The following is a 19,382-nucleotide window of genomic DNA, read 5'->3' as shown; positions in this document are numbered from 1 at the left end:
CTGGTCTACAAAGCGAGTTCCAGGATGGCCAGAGCCACACATAGAAACCCTGTCTCAAAATACCAAACCGATTAACAACAACAAAACAAACAACCCTCAGCTCCTTCTTAGGAATTTGAGCCCCAAGGATATGGGGGCTATTTTTCTTCAAATCACATCTATTGGAGAGTCTCTATCCGCACAAAAACCACATGTGCAGCACCAACTGCCCCCACCAAAGCAGCACTACTTTCAAAGTAAAAAGTTACAATTCGATAGCAATCTTTTGTGATTTGATACCCCAAGAAATAACTGCAATTTCCTGCCAGCCTACTGAAAACCAAACAAATTATGTGATAAAGTACTTAAGCTCAGAAGTGTAAGTACCTATGACATGAAAAACATGAGGCTAGGGGTCTGGCGTGGCGGGCACAGCATTTGCCTAGCACACGCAAAGCCCCCGGCTCAGTCCCTCTCAAGAGAGAGGTAACTTACTGGAAACGGGGTGGTAGAGAGTGGGAGGTCCTAGAGAGAGGACGGGGGGGGGGAGAGGGGGTAAGGGGCTCCAGTGGGAGAACTGGACAGGACAAGCATGGAGAACGTGGCTCGAAGCAGCCTGGGCTATCCCTGAGGCGGCAGCCCTAGGTATACAGCTGCTGGAATAGGGATATCTGGGGCAGGGCTTAGCTAGGAAGGGGACAGAGGCATCCAAGAATGGCCACTGGGGGACAATGACAGAGCCCCACTCTGAAGCTGTGATGGAAGAGAGAAAGCCAACTCTCAGTGGGAGAAAGAATTCCATTTTCATCACCTTCCTATCTGAACACCATGGGATGTTATGACCTGACAGCATTATGTCAAAACTCAGCCACATAGGCTTCCACAGTCATTTTTAAGGAAAAGAATATTTTTAATAACATGAATGGATAATTTGGTTACTGATTGTCTAAGACAAGCAGAAGAGATCAATTCATCTAAGCATTCTTGGCTAAAGTTAAGTGCCAGCACACAAAAGAAACAACTGTTGGGAGTGACCCTAAATCAAACTCTAGTGTCCTGAAGAGGGGCCAGGACACACAGTCAGAGGCTATCGCGTCTATCACTGGCCCAACAGAGGACACACACATCTGGAAAGAGACCTCACCAGAGGCCATGCACACCTGGAAAGAGATCTCACCAGAGGACACACACATCTGGAAAGAAACCTCACCAGAGGACACACACATCTGGGAAGAGACCTCACCAGAGGCTGTGCACATCTGGGAAGATTTACATTTTATCCTCCTTTCATCCGTCATCATCCACAGCGCAACCCCCCAGTTTCTGCCATGCTAAGAGGAGGAAGGAAAGGGAAAAACCAGTCTGAGGTTCAGGAACTTGACTGCTCATTATCTTCTTACTCATTGATTTGTGGTGTACGCACATAAGGTCAGGAGGACGTGTGGGCAGGAGTGTGAGGGGCAGGTGGAGGCCAGAGTCTGACCTTGGTGTTAGTCCTAGAGAGCTGTGCACATGGTCACTACGTAACCTGAGTTGATGAGTATGAGGATTTTGCCTGCATGTGTATCTATGTGTACATCCTGTGCATGTCTGGTGTCCATGGTGGATCCCCGGGAAGTGGGTTACAGAGGGTTCTGAGACATCCTGTGAGTGCCAGGTCCTTTGGAAGAACCACTGAGCCACCTCTCCAGCCCTGTCGACCCTGTGTTAAGGCAGTGTCTCTCACTGAAAGCCGGCTGACTGACCACCTCACTCACATTTGTATGTGGGTGCCGGGAATTGAACTCAGGCCCTTGGGCTTGTGCGTCTTCATGCTTATGTGGCGAGCATTTCACTGACTGAGTTATCTTTTCATTCTCTAGTTATGCATTTTAAAAATAAAAGTTTTTGTCGGTTTTGGTGGCACACATCTGTCTTTAATCCCAGCAGAGGCAGAGGCAGGTGGATCTCTGTGAGTTCAAGGTCAGCCTGGTTTACAGAGTGAGTTCCAGGACAGCCAGGGATGTTACACAGAGAAACCCTGGATTGAAAAACTGAACAAGTTCTTATATCATTTAGCCTTACGAGGATAACACTGAAAACATTTAACAAGAGGTATTGTGAAACCGGGGCGAACATCAGCCATGAAGTCCCAATGGATCCAACAGACCACGTGCACAAATCAAGACATTTCATTTTTCCAAAGAATTATGCACATTTCCTGTCTCTGTCGAACTCAAGGAATCAGGCTGTGGCTAGAAGCGGGTTAATGAGCGAGCCAGTCCAGACAGATGGAAGCAGCTAGAGATGGGTTAGCAAAGCAGCACAAAACGAAAGAGCAACAAGAGGCGATTGATGGAACCAACGTCAAACAATCACACCAATGAAATGGCTATAAAAACAAAGCTCGAAGCATCAATCACACCGACAATTCAGAATCATACTTCATTTTCCAGACAACATCACAGGTAAGGCTGAACTTGCCCTAAGAACAACCAAAAGGCTGCAGCCTCAAGTGCTTCCAAGGAAACGAAGCTTAGGAGCCGTAAAACAGCAGCTGTCAAAGAAGGCTAACAGAAGGCTCTTGCGGCTTATGATGCGGACTGGAAAACGGCAAAGATTTTCTGCTATTTATTTCATCCATGTCAAACACCACTGAGATACGCAATCAGCTTGAAGGAAACTGTGGTGAGTTGAGCAGGCTTGGCAGGCATTCTGATCTTTTTTCTTTGGATTTGGGAGTTTCAGACGATACAAAACAATGAAAGTCGGGCATTCCTAAGTCAGTGCTTCTCAACCGTCCTACTGCTGCGACCCTTGAGTGCAGTTCACGTCACGGTGATCTCCAACCAAAAATTATTTTCGTTGCTACTTCTTAACTGTAATTTTGCTACTGTTATGAATCATAAAATAAATATCTAATATGCAGGATGGTCTTCGGTGACCCAGACCCTTGGATTGAGAACCACTGTTCTATATAATAACTTCTGTACATAGCCAGAATATGCACTAAAAAGCAGTGGATGGCCTTCCTTCCTCAGCATGGTGAAAACAGTATGGGACAGGGTCCTGCACAGGGGCGGAGTTGGCTTTTCTCAGTCGCCTTTCAACACCACTAAGGCTGGAGTCAGTGCAGTTACTTCAAGGTACCCTTTTCATTCAGGGGAAAATTAAGATAGCAAACATGGAGTTGAGTTGTTAACTTATCAAATTCTCCTGACAGGCAACCTAATCGAAGCGACCTCAAAATCTCTATAAAATACACACACCCCTTAGCACACTTCTCTACTTCAAAGCCAAAAAGACATTATAAGGCATCAATCGGCAGTAACTCTTTTTGTCAAATGAACTTCTTTCTCTCTAAAGCTAGTCACTAAAATTATGTACTTTGTGTCTTAACACTTATAATAGTATTGAGTGTGTAAGTTCATTGGTTTTGCTTGAATTAGTTTCACTCAAGGGTATGAAATGTTTTGCCATACACATGCAGGCAATATTATCTAATATGGTATGCCCCCCCCACCCCAGTGTTGAGGATTGAACCCATGGCCTTGTGCATGCTACACAAACATCTTACCACTGTACTTCCAACAGCTGTACTTCCAGGGTATTTTTGGGGGTAGGTGGGAGTGGAGGTGGGTTGAGGCAGGGTCTTATTTGGCTTCAAATTTACTATGTACTTGGGGATGATCTTGAACTCCCAAATGGCTGGAGCATGTCACCACATCTGGTTCCTAGCCCACTTTCTTAATGAATGAGAAATCAGTAAATAGGAATTCTGGAACCACTAGATACATTTTACCACAAATAATTATATGACAGCCATAAGATTATAAAATATATAGTATATAAATAAAAATTATGAGATTGAAAAAACTTTATTACAGGATAAATGACTGCCTACACTGGCTGGGCTGTTCCTGGGCTCCTGGTTGAAGAGGTCCTCCAGCCTCGAGCTGATGAGTGTCTGAGAAAAAGGCACATGCAACACATATGCCTTAAAATAAACTTTTGGGTTATTGCTGTTTGTTTTTGAGATAGGGTCTATGTAGCCAGCCCTACCTGGCACTAAACCCAGAGATCCATCTATCTGTATCTCTTAAGTGCTATGATTAAAGGCATTTGCCACCATACGTGGCTAAAATAATATTTTTATTACCAGTAACATGAGCAGAATGCTAAAGACAAATGGCCATGCATCTAACCAGAATCCATGAAGGAGCTCTGACCCTGTGAAGGCTGTCGGAGTGCACGCTCCAGGCAGAGAGGGCCCAACATATCAATCAGAGCCTCAGAGAGTCTCTGATCAATCACCAGTTATAAACCATAACTTAAAAACTGGCAAAGGTCTGTTTCATATTAAAGATAAAATAAAAATCAGCTTGCTTTTAATTTTCTTCCCAAGGCCCAAATGAGAAAACTCACTTCTCTTCCCTGAATAATTGAAGTTTTTTAGTCATAAGACATCTTTTGACATCCTATGGCATGTGGCCAAAGTAATTCAAAAGCAGTATGCTTGACAAATTGAATATCCAAGAAACTCAGCTATTTTTCCAATGACAGATATGGCTCAAGTTCAAGTTCACAGAAGGCAGCTGTCCTCTGGCTATGCCAGGGACACAGACTACTTAATCACTATGGCGGCTTCTCCTTTCCTTGGTCCTAAGAAAAGTCAAAGTGCTGTATCGAGTGAAATATGAAATATTCACGTGAATGGTGTGTGCAGGGTTCTTCCCCATAAAGATGACTTTGCACAAATGCCCATACTGGGAAAAATGAACTGGTATCAGGAGAGGCCAGCACCCAGCCAACCTAGATATCTAACTCTTTAGAACTATGCTGCTTTTTGCTTATGCCTTAGGCTGTCCTTTAGAGGTAAGAGGCAAAAACATGCTTTTAACTACTAACTGGCCATTCCTAAACTTGACATCACAAATCTAAAAAGTTTTATTACTCTTTTTTTTTCGAGACAGGGTTTCTCTGTGGCTTTGGAGCCTGTCCTGGAACTAGCTCTGTAGACCAGGCTGGTCTCGAACTCACAGAGATCCGCCTGCCTCTGCCTCCCAAGTGCTAGTTTTATTACTCTTAAATTAATCTCAGAGGAAACTAATCTGGGGAGCAAGACGAGGAATTCCAGCCACTTGTTTTATGCATATTTTCAACACCTATCTATCTATCTATCTATCTATCTATCTATCTATCTATCTATCTATCTATCATCTATCCATCCATCATCTATCTTATCTTATCTGTCTGTCTGTCTATTGTGTCTGTTGTATATGTCAGTCAGAGGACAACTTTTAGGAGTTGGTTTCCTGATTCTATCATGTGGGCTACAGGGATTGAAATCTTTTCTTCACTGATCCACCTTGCTGGCCCTCTTTGGAGTTTTAAGAGAAAATAATAATTCCCAATTGAGTAATGAAACAAACAAACAAAAGAGAAAACAAGTTAATGAGTCCAGAAGATACAGAAACTTAAATCTGATGGAAAAAATCTCAAAAAGAATTATTTGAAGACAGAAATGTACATGGCCAAGGAAAACAGATATTCCACTTAACTCCAAATTATAAAGTTTATTCATTAAAAATGGGAAAAGCATAGAGAATTTTTAATTTGTTATATAAATTCTAAGGTCTATATTAATGTTTAAAAACATGTTCAGAACATTCCTTTTAGATTGAATTCCACACACACCAACAGCAAGTACTACTCCCCACACCCAACCGTGGGAGGCATCTGACCCTACGCTCTCAGCTACAGAAGAGAAAGCCAGGAGCCTTCCCCCAGGAAGCCTGCAATGCTCCGCTGTTTCCAGACAGAGAAACCGACTTCGTGTGTCCTGAAAACGCTGAATTCTCTCCCCCACAACTGTCTCAGCTGCACATGGGGAAATCTGCCATTACAGTGGGTGTGTGCTACGTACTATAGAACGCTACCTCTAAAGCAGAAAGTTGTTGGGCAAATGAAGATAAGGAGGAGAAAAAATGTTCAGGAGGCTGTCTTTGTTCCTTTATCTGATAACCTTTTCTTAAATATTTTACAACCTTACAGAAAAGGCCCAAATTTTACCTACAAAATCTCAGCTAACCAAACCAGCCTGCTGGTGTGACAGAGAATCTAACACTTAATGCCTGCTGTCTGTTTTCCATCTGGGGAGTGGTCTAGTAATTGGTTCATACTCAAGGAATCTATTTGAAGTTGCCACAATCAGTTAAAGATTTTATTATTTCTGGGCAGGAGTGGCCTTTTCCAAAGGACATGTACGTAAAAAGAGAATTTCATTTTGAACAAAGGGAGATGGTAAATGCGAAGCGGACAGACGTCTGTCCATCACGGAGGCACCACGGCTAGGTGCGCTTTCTCCCGCAGTCTTGCCAGTCCTCTTTCCGTCACTGTCTCCCTCCGCACGCATCTGTCTTGACTTCTCATTCTGTTCTTTTCTCCCCTTGCTGCTAACAATCTGCCTCTCACTGCCTTCACAGTGAATGAGCCCGCCATGAAAGCCAGTGTCTGAAACCAAGAGCATAAAAGCCTTACTTAAGCAAGCAACCTTATTTACCATGACTGGCACTCACTTCAATATCCATTCAGTTCTTAGCTATTGTCATGGACAGAATCTTTTATGATCCTGCACTTAAAATAAGAAATCAGGGGGGCTGGAGAGATGGCTCAGTGGTTAAGAGCATTGCCTGCTCTTCCAAAGGTCCTGAGTTCAATTCCCAGCAACCATATGGTGGCTCACAACCATCTGTAATAAGGTCTGGTGCCCTCTTCTGGCCTGCAGGCATACACACAGATAGGCTATTGTATACATAACAAATAAATAAATATTAAAAAAAATAAGAAATCAGATTTCCTAAGTATATATGGACCATGGTTCTTAGTTCTAAATCTTTCCTAAATGCTCAGATTTCACTAAGAAATAAATAAAATACGGTCGACTTTTGTAATAATACACCAATCGCAACTCTGCCCATACATAATGGGAAAATACTCATAGAACTGATTGCCCTCTTTTCCATTTTTATACTGGTAAATTCAATTATCTAAAATGTCTGTTATTAAGAGACTACAACACCTTGTCCTGCTCGTGACTTAGCACTCACACCTCCTCACACACAGCTTGCTGGGAGGGAGAAGCAAGTGTCCCCAGTCATCACTATTAGCAAGACGTCTCGGGGATCCCTGCTAGCACTCATCCGGAGGACAGACTGAAGCACAGAGCGGGCGGTGGTCATCATCCTGAGCCTGAGAAGGACCGTATGAGCAGGGCGTGGAGACCTTTAGAAAGAAGTCTAAGTGGATGATGTGGCCAGGAGAACTGTAAGGCTCCTCCCACTCTGCTTCCTCCATTGCCACTGACGTTCAAACGTTTAAATGTTAGGATGTGTCCAGTAGCACTCAGCCACAAGACAGGACCAATAAGAACACAACTTCTGAACAGGAAACACAAAGCCTCACCTCTCTGGGCGTTGGGGTCTCTGTATTTGGCATGCAGTCAAGTTTTATAAACTATAAGTCATGTTTATGCAACTACTCAACATCATGGTTAAAATACTGGACTATAATTAGACTGTCGGTGCCAAGGAAAACTGTTTCAATACCCACCAACATTGCCAAAGAGCCTTTGTGAAAGCAGAGAAGGAGCCTGTGTTTCCGAGAGAGCAGACTAAGATGGAAAGGTCGAGCATCTGAGGACATGAGTTAAACCTGAAGTCATGAGCAGTGCATCACTCTAAGAATGCAAGCTTAGAGTTAGTCATAGTTTCAGTGGGGATCACGTGCCTGTCACTGAGCTCTGCAGTTACAAAGGCCTGCTAATCTGCCTACAGCAAGACAGTGCTCGCTCTTTATTAAAGACTTGAAGCCTGCAGTGGTGGTGGTGGTGCAAGCCTTTAATCCTAGCACTCAGAAAGTAGAAGCAGGAGGATCTTTGTGAGTTTGAGGTCAACCTGGTTAACAGAGTGAGTTCTAGGACAGCCAGGGCTACACAGAGAGGTCCTGTCTCAAAAAAACTAAAACGAAAAAAAAAAGACTTAAGAATTTCCACACTGTTTATCAGCTAGAGAGAACAGATATGTAATTCTTCCTAAAATAAATAAAAAAAAATGGGAAAAACCCTCAGAGGAAGAATGAATTTGAAGTAGACATTCTAGACAAAGGGACAAATTAGGTTATGTGATTATGTTATTTGCTTATAAAAAATAATAAACATCCTTAGGCTTTACTTCTCTGCCACAAAACTAGACAATTTATACCCACACATGCGCAGTCTTACCCTGTACCACGAGTGCTACTGGGGTCTGATTATCCCCATTGCGGCCTCCAAGACCAACAAGGTGTGACCACTGCCTCACTTTTGAAACAAGTGCTTCACACGGTCTCAGGGTTCTAGGCAGCTGTGTTAGCTGTGTTAGCTCTGTTAGGAGCCCAGACAGTGACCGCCTTCATCCTGCCTGGGAACGCACAACCTTCAGGAACATGAACTAAATCTGCTAACGCCTAATTTACTGTCCCGCTTTCTTTTGAGGAGGAGGGCTGAGAATAGAGCAAGCTAGGTGTGGGGGATGACTGGGCACTGGCGGGCTCCTCTCTGGCCAGACAGAAGTCAATCTTGCTCCATTTACTCCAGTGGCTCGGAAGCACTGCTGTATGGAGAGGACTCAAACACTAGGGTCAGGTGGGGCTCCTTCTGGTCTAATCCCTACGAGAAACGATGGTTGCTAATGAACACGTAGTCTCTCCTCAGGGAAGGTGCTTTGTATATCTTCCAGTGTGGCGGAATAAAGAGCAGCAGGAGACCACAAAGAAACTAAATGCTAACTCAGCCCAGCCCCTCTGTTGTCTCAACAAAATGACAAATCTTTTGGTTCTGCAACAACGTTTCTGTTTTGGTTTCAACAGGCTTCACAGGAATCTTAGAAGCAACAAACTGAAGACAACAAAATACCTTCACCTGACCCTGGAAGAGGATGTCAGGCTACAAATAACACAGCCATGTTTGCAGTTGCCACATAAACTTTACACTTAAGAAAAAGTCAAATAAGAATTAAAACGGAAGAAAGGTTATAATTTTAAAATAAGCATATTTGGGAAAAAGCCAGTGTGTGGGTAAGCTAAAATTAGCCTTTGAGAACCTTTGATACCACAGGTATCGACAATTAAACACTAGTCACAGAGCAACTCAGCCCTTTAAGGGTGTTGTTCTCTTTAGCAATGGCAACAGTGGTGACTGCCGATGGCATTTAATCCACAAATCTGAGCATTAGATAAGTCTTTGCCTAGAGCTTCTTTCCTAACATCTGAAACTTGTCTTAGAAAAGTCATCAACATTCAGGCAAAAAGCTGTGTTCTTTCTGTGTTCGGGAGAAGCTGAGTAATACTCATGGAGTTCTTGAAAACATTGTAAAAGTGTTTCAGTGTGAAAATATTGCTTAAAACAGCGGTGAGTTACAATGGGAGCAAATGGGATCATGTTTACTGTACCTGTGGACAGAGAATACACAGATGCACCTCCAATGCTGATACAGCACACACACACTTTCATGTGCTCAAATACAGAACACAGGCAGTGTACACACACACACACACACACACACACACACACACACGCGCGCGCGCGCGCGCGCGCGCGCGCTCAACACAAAAGTAATGTGAAAAAAAAAAAAACCACTAAGTTGGCTAAATAGAACTCCCAAAGGGCAAGCACTTTCCTGGAACTGTACAATTGAGAAAGTTCATTACCCAACGCTGGAAGAACTGCACAAATATTTTAACTTGGATGTCTAGACAATCTGGCATAGACTCTCAATCCAGAGGGTAACAAAAAAAAATCTCAAATATGCTTCCTAATTTAAAAATTCTTGTTTAGCAGGAAAGGAATTTTGCTTCTTAGTATCAGAAGCTAAATGGCTCATACACAGTAAAGTATGAGGAATTTTAAGGTAGAAATCTAAAACAAGTTACTTTTTAAAAAAATGTAACATCCAATTTCTGATAAGAACATAAAATCTACCTAAATCTAAAACAATATGTATTAATTATTATAAGAAGTGGGGTTTTGTATCCTGCTTTTTTTAAAAAAAAAACATTTATTTATTTATTATGTACACAGTGTTCGGCCTCCATGTATGCCTGCAGGCCAGAAGAGGGCACCAGATCTCATTACACATGGTTGTGAGCCACCATGTGGTTGCTGGGAATTGAACTCAGGACCTCTGGAAGAGCAGCCGATGCTCTTAACCTCTGAGCCGTCTCTCCAGCCTCCTCTATCCTGCTTTGAACTCACAGAGAGTCACCTGCCATAGCCTCTGAGTTCTGGGATTAAAGGCGTATATTATCATACCCAATGTAAGTCTACATTATTTAGACAATAAAACACCAGACTAGAAAGAGGCCTTTTTGTGGCGTTTCCCTGAGTTACTGTGCAGTGTGACAAAGCCACCGACAGCCATGCTAGACACAACAGCAATGAGCCCACTAAACAGTAAAGTCAAAGGCATTTAAAAATGAAAGGTGACAAAACAGGTCTACACTTAAGCATGACATTAAAGGAATGACAGAAAAATCTCAGCTTTAAATGAAAGCATCCGAACACACGAAAGAGAGCACGTGAGCCTTACTCCTGCACGTGGTGTGGAAATACCAGGCAAAAACAAAGAAATCGGTAAAACTATAATGTGGAGCAGGGCCAGTCCCACAGCCCTAACTTATAGATAGATGGCAAAGAAGGTGGGTACAGCTGAGGGCACGGTGACAAGTGCTGTACGGAAGGCCTGCACCACTGCGGAAACCAGGGGGACAAATCCGCCTGGGATTCAGCGTCACCTTGTCACGGGGTAGGCACACACAGCAGTCACCTTCAGCTGGTTGTTGAACGCATCGATCTCCTGCAGCTTTGACCTGGTCTCTCTCTCCACCTCGTCCAGCTGTTCTCGGAGCTGCTGCCGGGCCAGCTCTTTGGCTTCCAAGGCTCTTTTGAGGGTAAGAAGCGAATCTCCTATTGCAGAAGAGCACAGGAGACAGCCTTAGCTAGCAGGGAGGAACATGCCAAGCCTTCACATCACTGGAGGGAATTCCTGCTGACAAAAGGGAGGGGGTGGAAGCTGAGGAACACTACTTAGTGATAAAAACAAACTCATGGCTGGCACAAAGCCTGAGGAAAGGGCGGTCATACTTAAAAGAAGACACCTTGTAGTGCTCAGGACGCTAAGGAAGACACAGCTCTGGCTCTGAGGCAGGCCTGGTCTAGACAGAGAAACTGTCTCTAAAGGACAAATAGACAGAGAAGTAACACCCACTATGCAAACTGTTCTGCTGAACTTGCTTTAATTGGTCATTGAGTATCTGTTTTTCTGGAATAAGTCTTCCAAGCGTTTGCTGAGATTCCTAGGAGAGAGAGGAAAAAAACAGCAATGAGTGACTGAACCTCAGAGAAGCCAGCACCAGAGCCCTCATCCCAGACACTTCCCATCTCATCCCAGATCTTCTAGGCACTGAACTGCCATTCTCACCAAGGAACTAACTCACGGGCAGATGCTTTTTCCCTGGGATGAAGTAGGACAGCTACAGCTCCCTGGTTCTGCTTGAGACATACTGGGTATTTATAAGATTTAGAAAATGGAATCCCAGTAGGTCTGAGAAAGACTCAAGCTCTCTGGAGCAGAGCTCCATTGCAAATGCTGGGGATGAGTTACCCGCCATTCTGTTCTGGGCCCTGGTACTCAGCACACGGCACTGGAGCAGGCCACAGAACTCAGGAAGACGTTTGTCATAGCTAGGATTCTAGATGCTACCCATGTTTTCCATCACACAGGAATTTTAAACATAAAAGTCCTGAACCAACCCCTTTTTTCTTTTTCTTTTTTAAACTGGCATAAGAAAAAAGCTAAAACCACACTGTATAAAGAAGGCTATTTGGAGTTCTGACGGGTAACGTGCCAAGCACAGTATTGGTTTAAGTTCAGCTGAAATGATCCTGTAGTCACTTTAGTGAACTGGCAGCCTTGCTGATTTACTTGGCATTTATTTCTACCTTAGGGAGAAAAATGACTCTTGTTGTGAGAAACAAATGCCCAAGGAAGAATTTCCTGCAGAGGCTCCAAACCAGGCTCTTTGGAACCCACCTGCAGACACACACACACCAGCGTCTGCAGGATGAGTGTTGGACCTTTACGGTAGGAGGTTAACTCAACAGACAGGATTCAGGAAGCTCCCAGGCTATGGGTAACCCACTCCAAGACTTTCACAAAACAAAACACACAGCAATCTTTGTCCCAGGAAGCAAACCCCATGTTCCTTTACTTGCTCTGCCTCAGACAAGGCCTCTTACCAACCCACCCCCCAAAGTTCCTTTCTTGACCAAGATGAAGAAGCATCAAGAAGAAGCCTGTTCCAACCACTGGGATTGTCTCACTCATGCAAACAACACTTTAAAATTCATAACTCAGGCTGAACATGGCTCAGGGGGTAAGATGGTCCAGTGCTGTTTTTGCAGAGGACCCAAGTTCGATCCCCAGCTGTCTTCGTTAGGGTTTCTTTTGCTGTGAAGAGATACCATGACCATGGCAACTCTTATAAAGCAAAGACATTTAATTGGGGTGGCTTACAGTTCAAGTTCAGTTCATTTTAATTATGGCAGGAAACCTGGCAGCATGCAGGCAGACATGATGCTGGAGTAGGAGTTAAGAGGCCTACACTTGATCTGCAGGCAGAAGAAGGAAGACTGTGTGCCAGTTCATGACTAACTGGAGTGTTTGAAACCTCAAAGCCCGCCTCCACAGTGACACACTTCCTCCAACAAGGCCACTCCCTATGGGCCAAGCACTCACATACAGGAGTCTTTGTGGTCATTGCTATTCAAACCAACACACCAGCCTCAGCTCCTAACTGCCTATGACTCCAGCCTTAGGGAGTCTTTCTCTGACTCACACTCTTTCTTATTTGTTTGTTTGTTTACTTGTTTATTATTTATTTATTGAGGCAGGGTTTTTTTCTGTGTAGCCTGGCTGTCCTGGAACTAGCTCTGTAGACCAAGCTGGCCTTGAACTCAAGAGATCCACCTGCCTCTGCCTCCTGACTGCTGGGATTAACGTGTACGCCACCTCCGTCTGGCTGAAAGGAAAATCTTCCAGACTTAACACCTGTACACTGAAGACTAAAAAATATTCCTGAAATATGTATTGACACAAAGACTGAGGCCATGTGATTAGATATCGTTAAAGCAAATCTTTTCAGATTAATCTATAAATGTGATGGAATTCAAAAAGTCTAAGATTTAAAAAAAAAAACAAAAACCTACCAAGCTATTCCTACAATTTATTTGGAAATGTAAAGAACTAAGAACGGGGGAGGGGGGGTTGGAGAGATGGCTCAGTGGTTAAGAGCACTGACTGCTCTTCCAGAAGACCTGGGTTCAATTTCCAGCACCCACATGGCAGTTTGCAACTGTCTATAACTCCAGGTCCAGGGGATCTGATACCTTCACACCAATGCACATAAAATAAAGTTAAATAAATTATAAAAAAAAACAACTAAGAACAGACATAAGAAAAAAGAAAACCTGGGCAGTGGTGGCACACGTTTTCAATCCCAGCACTCGGGCGGCAGAGGCAGGCAGATCTCTCTGAGTTCAAGGCCAGCCTGATCTACAGAGTGAATTCCAGGATAGACTCCAAAGCTACAGAGAAACCCTGTTTCAAAAAAAAGGGGAGGTGGATAATAACAGAGAATTCATACTACTTACAGCCATAATTATCAACAGGTTGGGAGAAAGGACAGGCAGAGCAATGCAAAATAAACCTCTACAAGAATATTCAATTACCTCTCAAACAGCTACCAAGGAATTTCAAAGGGAGAGCTCAATAAATGATGTTGAGTATCTATATATATGGACAACAGATCAATCTTAACCTGTATGTAATAATCAACTTGAAATAGATTTGGACCCAACCACAAGGAAGTCCTCAGAGAAAGCACAGACTTTCTCACTGGTGATGGGGGAGTCATGATTTCTTAGAACCAAAGGATAATTTAGCAAACTGAGCCTTATCAAATGCAGAACATCTGCCCTTTAGAAAAAAACACAAAAATGATAAGCAAGCGGGGCGCGTAGGTACATGCCTGCGAAACTCGAAAAGAAAGGAGAGACTCCAGTGACTGCCACAGGCATAAGGCATGTGGGAACAAAGCTGGCCTAGTCTACAGAGACTTTCAGACCAGCCAGGGACACACGGCACTATCCTGTCTCAAAAACCAACCAAACAAAGCACAACAAACAAAAGAAGTGAGTGAAGGCCGCGGGTAGAATGGTTGAAAATATATACCTGCAAAACAAGTTATCTGACAAACAGCTTGCTGGTTAAAAACAACACAAGGAGCTCACCGTTCTTCAAGCCAATAAAAATGGATGAAAGATTTGTCCAAGTGCTTCAACAAAACACACAAAGACACACGCCAATATGCATCCCAACCGGCACACAATAGCACTAGCATGCAGAGACTCACAAACTAAAGTCACAGTGCTATATTCCCAACAGAAGTAACAAATTCAAAGTAAACATTCAAATGCTGGTGAGGACAGGGAACAGCCACACCACTCACCGACATGCTGGCCAGAAAGTAAGCATGCAAACACCACTAACGGCTGCTCATGAAACTCATGAGGAATAGCAATTCACACTGAAAAGTTTACCCAGGAGCAAAGCATTCATCTACGCAAGACTTACACAGAAATCCCGAGCCGGGGCCAGCATGATGGCTTGGGGGTAGATGTTCCAAGCCTGACTACCTGAACCCACATGGTAGACATCTACATGCACCGTGCCCATACACAATAAAAATGCAGTAAAAAAAATTTAAACTCTACAACTGGGTAAACGATGGAATACTACCTAGAGACTAAAATGGGAACCTACTTATCACTCACTGTGAAGAAATCCCCTAGCCAGCATGCTGAGAGAAAAGGCCTTACAGACGCCTTTCAAACCTACCAATAACATCAGCATTAAGTGATGCCCCTATAGTTCAATCTTTGATAGCAAGGCAAGTGACAGCATCACACATCTGGACAGGCAGATGGAGGCAGAAATGCTAACAGCATTCCACCAAATCCCCACCTAGTCATCTCCATGGTTGCTTCACATAACCACCAAAACGCTTGATCCCAGTAATCACCACAGTAAAACCAACATCCCACCAATGGACAGCAGTCCTCTGGGGCCTGCCTCCCAGCTGCTCCACCCAGCAGTCCGGGTACTGTCACCCTGGAACCGGCCCCCACAGCCTGGGGTGACCTCAGGACAGACACTGCTCTTCCCTGCCTTTAGTTTGAGCTCCTCGTCAGTTTCAGGTCTTCGCTCAAACACTAACCTCACAGAAGCGCCTGTCCAGAAGACCTGAGTTGAGCTGAAAATTTTCCTAATACCTAGGTTCCTCCTCTCCCGTTCCCACTTAGCCAGGTTGAGCTTTCCTGATCTGAAACCTTCTGTGTGAACTCTACACCCTGAAGAGTTTTGAAGATTGGCAAGAAGCCTCAAGTGGAAAATTCAACACCTGGCCTGAGAGTTACACTGTAGATGCACTAAAAAATATCACAAAATTATTTTCAAGTTCTGCATATAAGGAATATATATGCACCATATAGTTCATATCTAAATAGACTGGGCTCCTTTCCCCAAGATACTCAGTATACATATGCAAATATTCTAAAGTCAAAAAAAGAAAACCTAGAATCTCAAGCAGTTCTTGTCCTAGGTGCTGTGGGAGAGAGAAACTCAATCTTTACATACTTTACTACGTGGTTAGTGACCTCCACCCTACAGAGAACACCATCTTGGCTGCCCACAGGTGCCCAGCACACACAAGACCCAACCTATCTATCTCCTCCTGGTCTTAGATGCCCAATGAATGGTGGGCGGTGAACATTTACTGAATAAGGAAATGAATTAAAATCCAGGCAGGGAATCACCTGTAACTGCTGCTGTAAGTGGGTGATTTCGGCAATTCTCAGCTCTCTCGACTTGTTTGTGCTCTCGATTTCCTGCCTTTGGGTTGTCAGTCGACATCTGATATCCTGAAGTTTTCCTTCTAGTTGATGCTTTTTGTCATTCTTCAACAAATGAAAGAGAGCAGGGGTGAGGGCGATGGCTAATGTCCCCTGGGCTGGGCTGATGTCTCCTGAGCTGGGCTGATGTCCCCGCTCTGGGCTGATGATCCCTGCACTGGGCTGATGTCTTCTGCTCTGGGCTGATGTCCCCGCTCTGGGCTAATGTCCCCTGCTCTGGGCTGATGTCCCCGCTCTGAGCTGATGATCCCTGCTCTGGGCTGATGTCCCTGCTCTGGGCTGATGTCCCCTGCTCTGGACTGATGTCCCCGCTCTGGGCTAATGTTCCCTGAGTTGGGCTGATGTCTCCTGCGTTGGGCTGATGATCCCTGCTCTGGGCTGATGTCCCCTGCTCTGGGCTGATGTCCCCTGCTCTGGGCTGATGTCCCCTGCTCTGGGCTGATGATCCCTGCTCTGGGCTGATGTCCCCTGCTCTCGGCTGATGTCCCCTGAGCTGGGCTGATGATCCCCTGCTCTGGGCTGATGTCCCCTGCTCTGGGCTGATGTCCCCTGAGCTGGGCTGATGATCCCTGAGCTGGGCTGATGTCTTCGGCTCTCGGCTGATGTCCCCTGCTCTGGGCTGATGTGTCCTGTGCTGGGCTGATGTCCCCTGCACTGGGCTGAACCTAAGGACGGGCACTCACCAGAGCTTCTAACTCGAACTCCAGAGTCTTCCTCCTCGCCTTCAGGACGACAATGCCCTCCTGCTCTTTGTTCCTCTGATTCAGGAGTTCTTGTCTCCGGTTCCGCTCCCATTCAAGTTGTCGCTGCCGTTCAAGTTCCCGTTTTGCGGCCTGTGGTTACAGCTTATTAGTTTCTTAATCCTAACACTAGGCGATGTTTCTTAAGAACGTCTAGGAAGCCCCTCCTTCTAAAGGTGAGATATTGCACTGCCAGAGCTCACACAGCACGGGTTCTGACTATGAGAGTCTCACGACACAGACGGAAGGCAAGGAGCCCATTCTTCTCGACTCCCAGAAAGCATGGTGGACTATATAAATGAGTATTTTTCTTACTTAGCAAAATCAAACTAAAATCCTCAAGGGCAAAAACAAATAAATTCAATTTTCTCCTATTGAAAGAGAAGTTACTACACGTAAGTTGAATGGTCCTGTCCAGACGCTCCTGAGGTGTCTGCATGGGTGTCACTGGTTAACCTCCCCTAAGGTGAAAATCCCAAATCTAACTTTCTGAGTAGACTTTCTAAGATAAAAGCTGCAGTTTCAAAGTGTCAACTAGTCTACACTGACTGCTCAGCAGAGCTCATGTGCTTAGTGTGAGGGCCTCTCACTTAGCAAGCTCTAGATTACACGGCAATACCCTGAGGACACAGACAATGAGGGTCACTCTGTTTCTCCAGGAACCACAGATGTCAACATCTGCTTAGCACTGCCGTGTTCACTCCCCAGCACCACATAAACACAAAACCCTGTTAGCATGTGTACATACATGCTTGAACACAAGGCTGCTAATGACAACATACTTTTTCTAAACCAGTAACTAGAAGATGAAAACAAAACATATTTTTAATAAGGAAAGACTTTTCTTTACATTGTATTCACTTGGAAGAAGAGCAGCATTGCTTTTGCAGCAATATACTCAAACAAGGACAGAGAAGGAGCCGATTCCCCTATCCGGGTCTAGCACCAAATTCACCACTTCCACAGAAAGGTAAATAAAGACAGCATGTAAGTAGCAATTCCCAGGCACTGGAGTGTTCTGGAATAGACGGTAGACGACTGGACAACTCACAAGAAAAGAACAGTGTGCCTGAACTGCGACCCCCAGACGCAGGGAGCTCCCTGCCCACCTCTCGCCTCTCGATTTCTTTCCTTCTTTCCTCCTCTCTCTGCCGCTCCAGTTCCCGCTGCTTCTCCAGCTGCTTCTCCAGCTCCAGCTGTCTTTTGCGCTCCTGTTCCTGGCGCTCCCGCTCTTTCCTCTCTTGCTCAGCGCGCTCCAGCTGAGCCAAACGCTCCTGCTCTTTGCGCTGCTGCTCCAGGAGGGCTTGCCTGCGCTTCTCCAGCTCCAGATTGCCCCGTTCAAAATTCTCCCGCTTCTTATCCTCAAATGTTACTTTAAAACAAAGGAGACACAAATAATGAAAAGAACCGTCACTTTCAAAAAAAACCTCAGAAGCTGCCCAAGGTCCTTATGATGATGTCCTAAATGGGGGGAGGGGGGAGAAAAGTGCAAAGCCAAAATACTCTGCCAAGGTCCTTTCCTATTTTAAGGCCATAAACGAATGTTTACTGCCAACAGAAAGAAACAATCCCAAATCTAAGAATTCTTGTATTTATTTGCGGATGACACTTGATTTCCACAGAACGTGAACCAGTCCCTACACAGCAGTGACGACTCATTCTATGGAGCTGTTCCACTACTCTTCTCCATCCTGGCCAGCCACAGCGTGGCCTCAGCACGCACACACACTCTCCACTTGCATACCTGAAATCTCAGAACACAGGACTCAGGAAGGAAGACTGCTGTGAGATCCAGGCCAGCCTGGGCCACACACAAAGATGCTTGTGTCTCAGAAAATAGGCCCTTACCCTAAAACTAATATAGTATTCCTGAGAGTATAATCACAGCAATATTTAAATTTTTCACTGTACTTAACACACAGCCTAGCTCATAGATCATTTATAACAAGTATTTTAGCATTACACATAATTGAAAAGCAGTTTAATCAGCTGGAAGAGTGAGTGCCTCAGTCAATCAATTAACTGGGGAGCACTGAAAATACAGCCAAGTGACACTAGCAAAGCGGTTATGACAAAGAGACTTATTAATAATTTCAACTGCTTCTTAGTATCATTATCATCTCATTAATAATTCAGAGCCATCTCATTTCAGACTAACTTAATAGCATAATAGATTTGCCATTGAAAATGAGGGTTACTTAAAATCAGCTCACATTAATATTAATATACTTTCCTTCTGTTTCCAAGTCCCCAGTTCTCCTAGACTAGCAAAATAAAATACCAATAGGTGACTCAATTTTCTACTGTGGTACTGTTGATACCAAGAAACTCTCTTAACACCAAAGTTAAGTGCTATGGATTTCATGGGTGACATTTATAGAAGTTTTTGTCTTTTTTCTTTTCTTTTTTTCTTTTTTTTTTTTTCCAGAAAGGGTTCCTGTATGTAGCACTAGCTGTCCTGAAAGTTTCTCTGTAGCCCAGGCTGGCCTCAAATTCACAGAGATCCACCTGCCCCTGCCTCCGAGTACTTGGACTAAAGGCGTGTGCACCAACCACTGCCCGACTATTTTTATAGAAGTTTTATTTCACAGCAGGAACAGGTTTCTGTTAGACAGTGG

The 19,382-nt window shown here is 44.4% G+C and overlaps 1 protein-coding gene across 8 annotated transcripts in view; it reads right to left on the bottom strand.

Annotated features, from left to right (window-relative positions):
• Positions 1-19,382, bottom strand: part of Itsn1 (intersectin 1) — a 183,453-nt gene that overhangs the window by 73,512 nt on the left and 90,559 nt on the right. For all 8 annotated transcript variants that reach the window (XM_075960103.1, XM_075960055.1, XM_075960085.1 and 5 more), the window contains exons 12-16: positions 17,874-18,136; positions 16,708-16,857; positions 15,929-16,069; positions 11,262-11,349; positions 10,821-10,960 (exon numbers count right to left, since the gene is read on the bottom strand). In XM_075960103.1, the coding sequence (XP_075816218.1) occupies positions 10,821-10,960; positions 11,262-11,349; positions 15,929-16,069; positions 16,708-16,857; positions 17,874-18,136 (782 nt within the window). The remainder of the gene's footprint in view (positions 1-10,820; positions 10,961-11,261; positions 11,350-15,928; positions 16,070-16,707; positions 16,858-17,873; positions 18,137-19,382) is intronic.

This window comes from Microtus pennsylvanicus, chromosome 1, assembly GCF_037038515.1.
Source record: "Microtus pennsylvanicus isolate mMicPen1 chromosome 1, mMicPen1.hap1, whole genome shotgun sequence".
Classification (NCBI taxonomy): domain Eukaryota; kingdom Metazoa; phylum Chordata; class Mammalia; order Rodentia; family Cricetidae; genus Microtus; species Microtus pennsylvanicus.
Note: the sequence above shows the minus strand (reverse complement) of the source record. Positions and strands in the feature narration are given on the sequence as shown.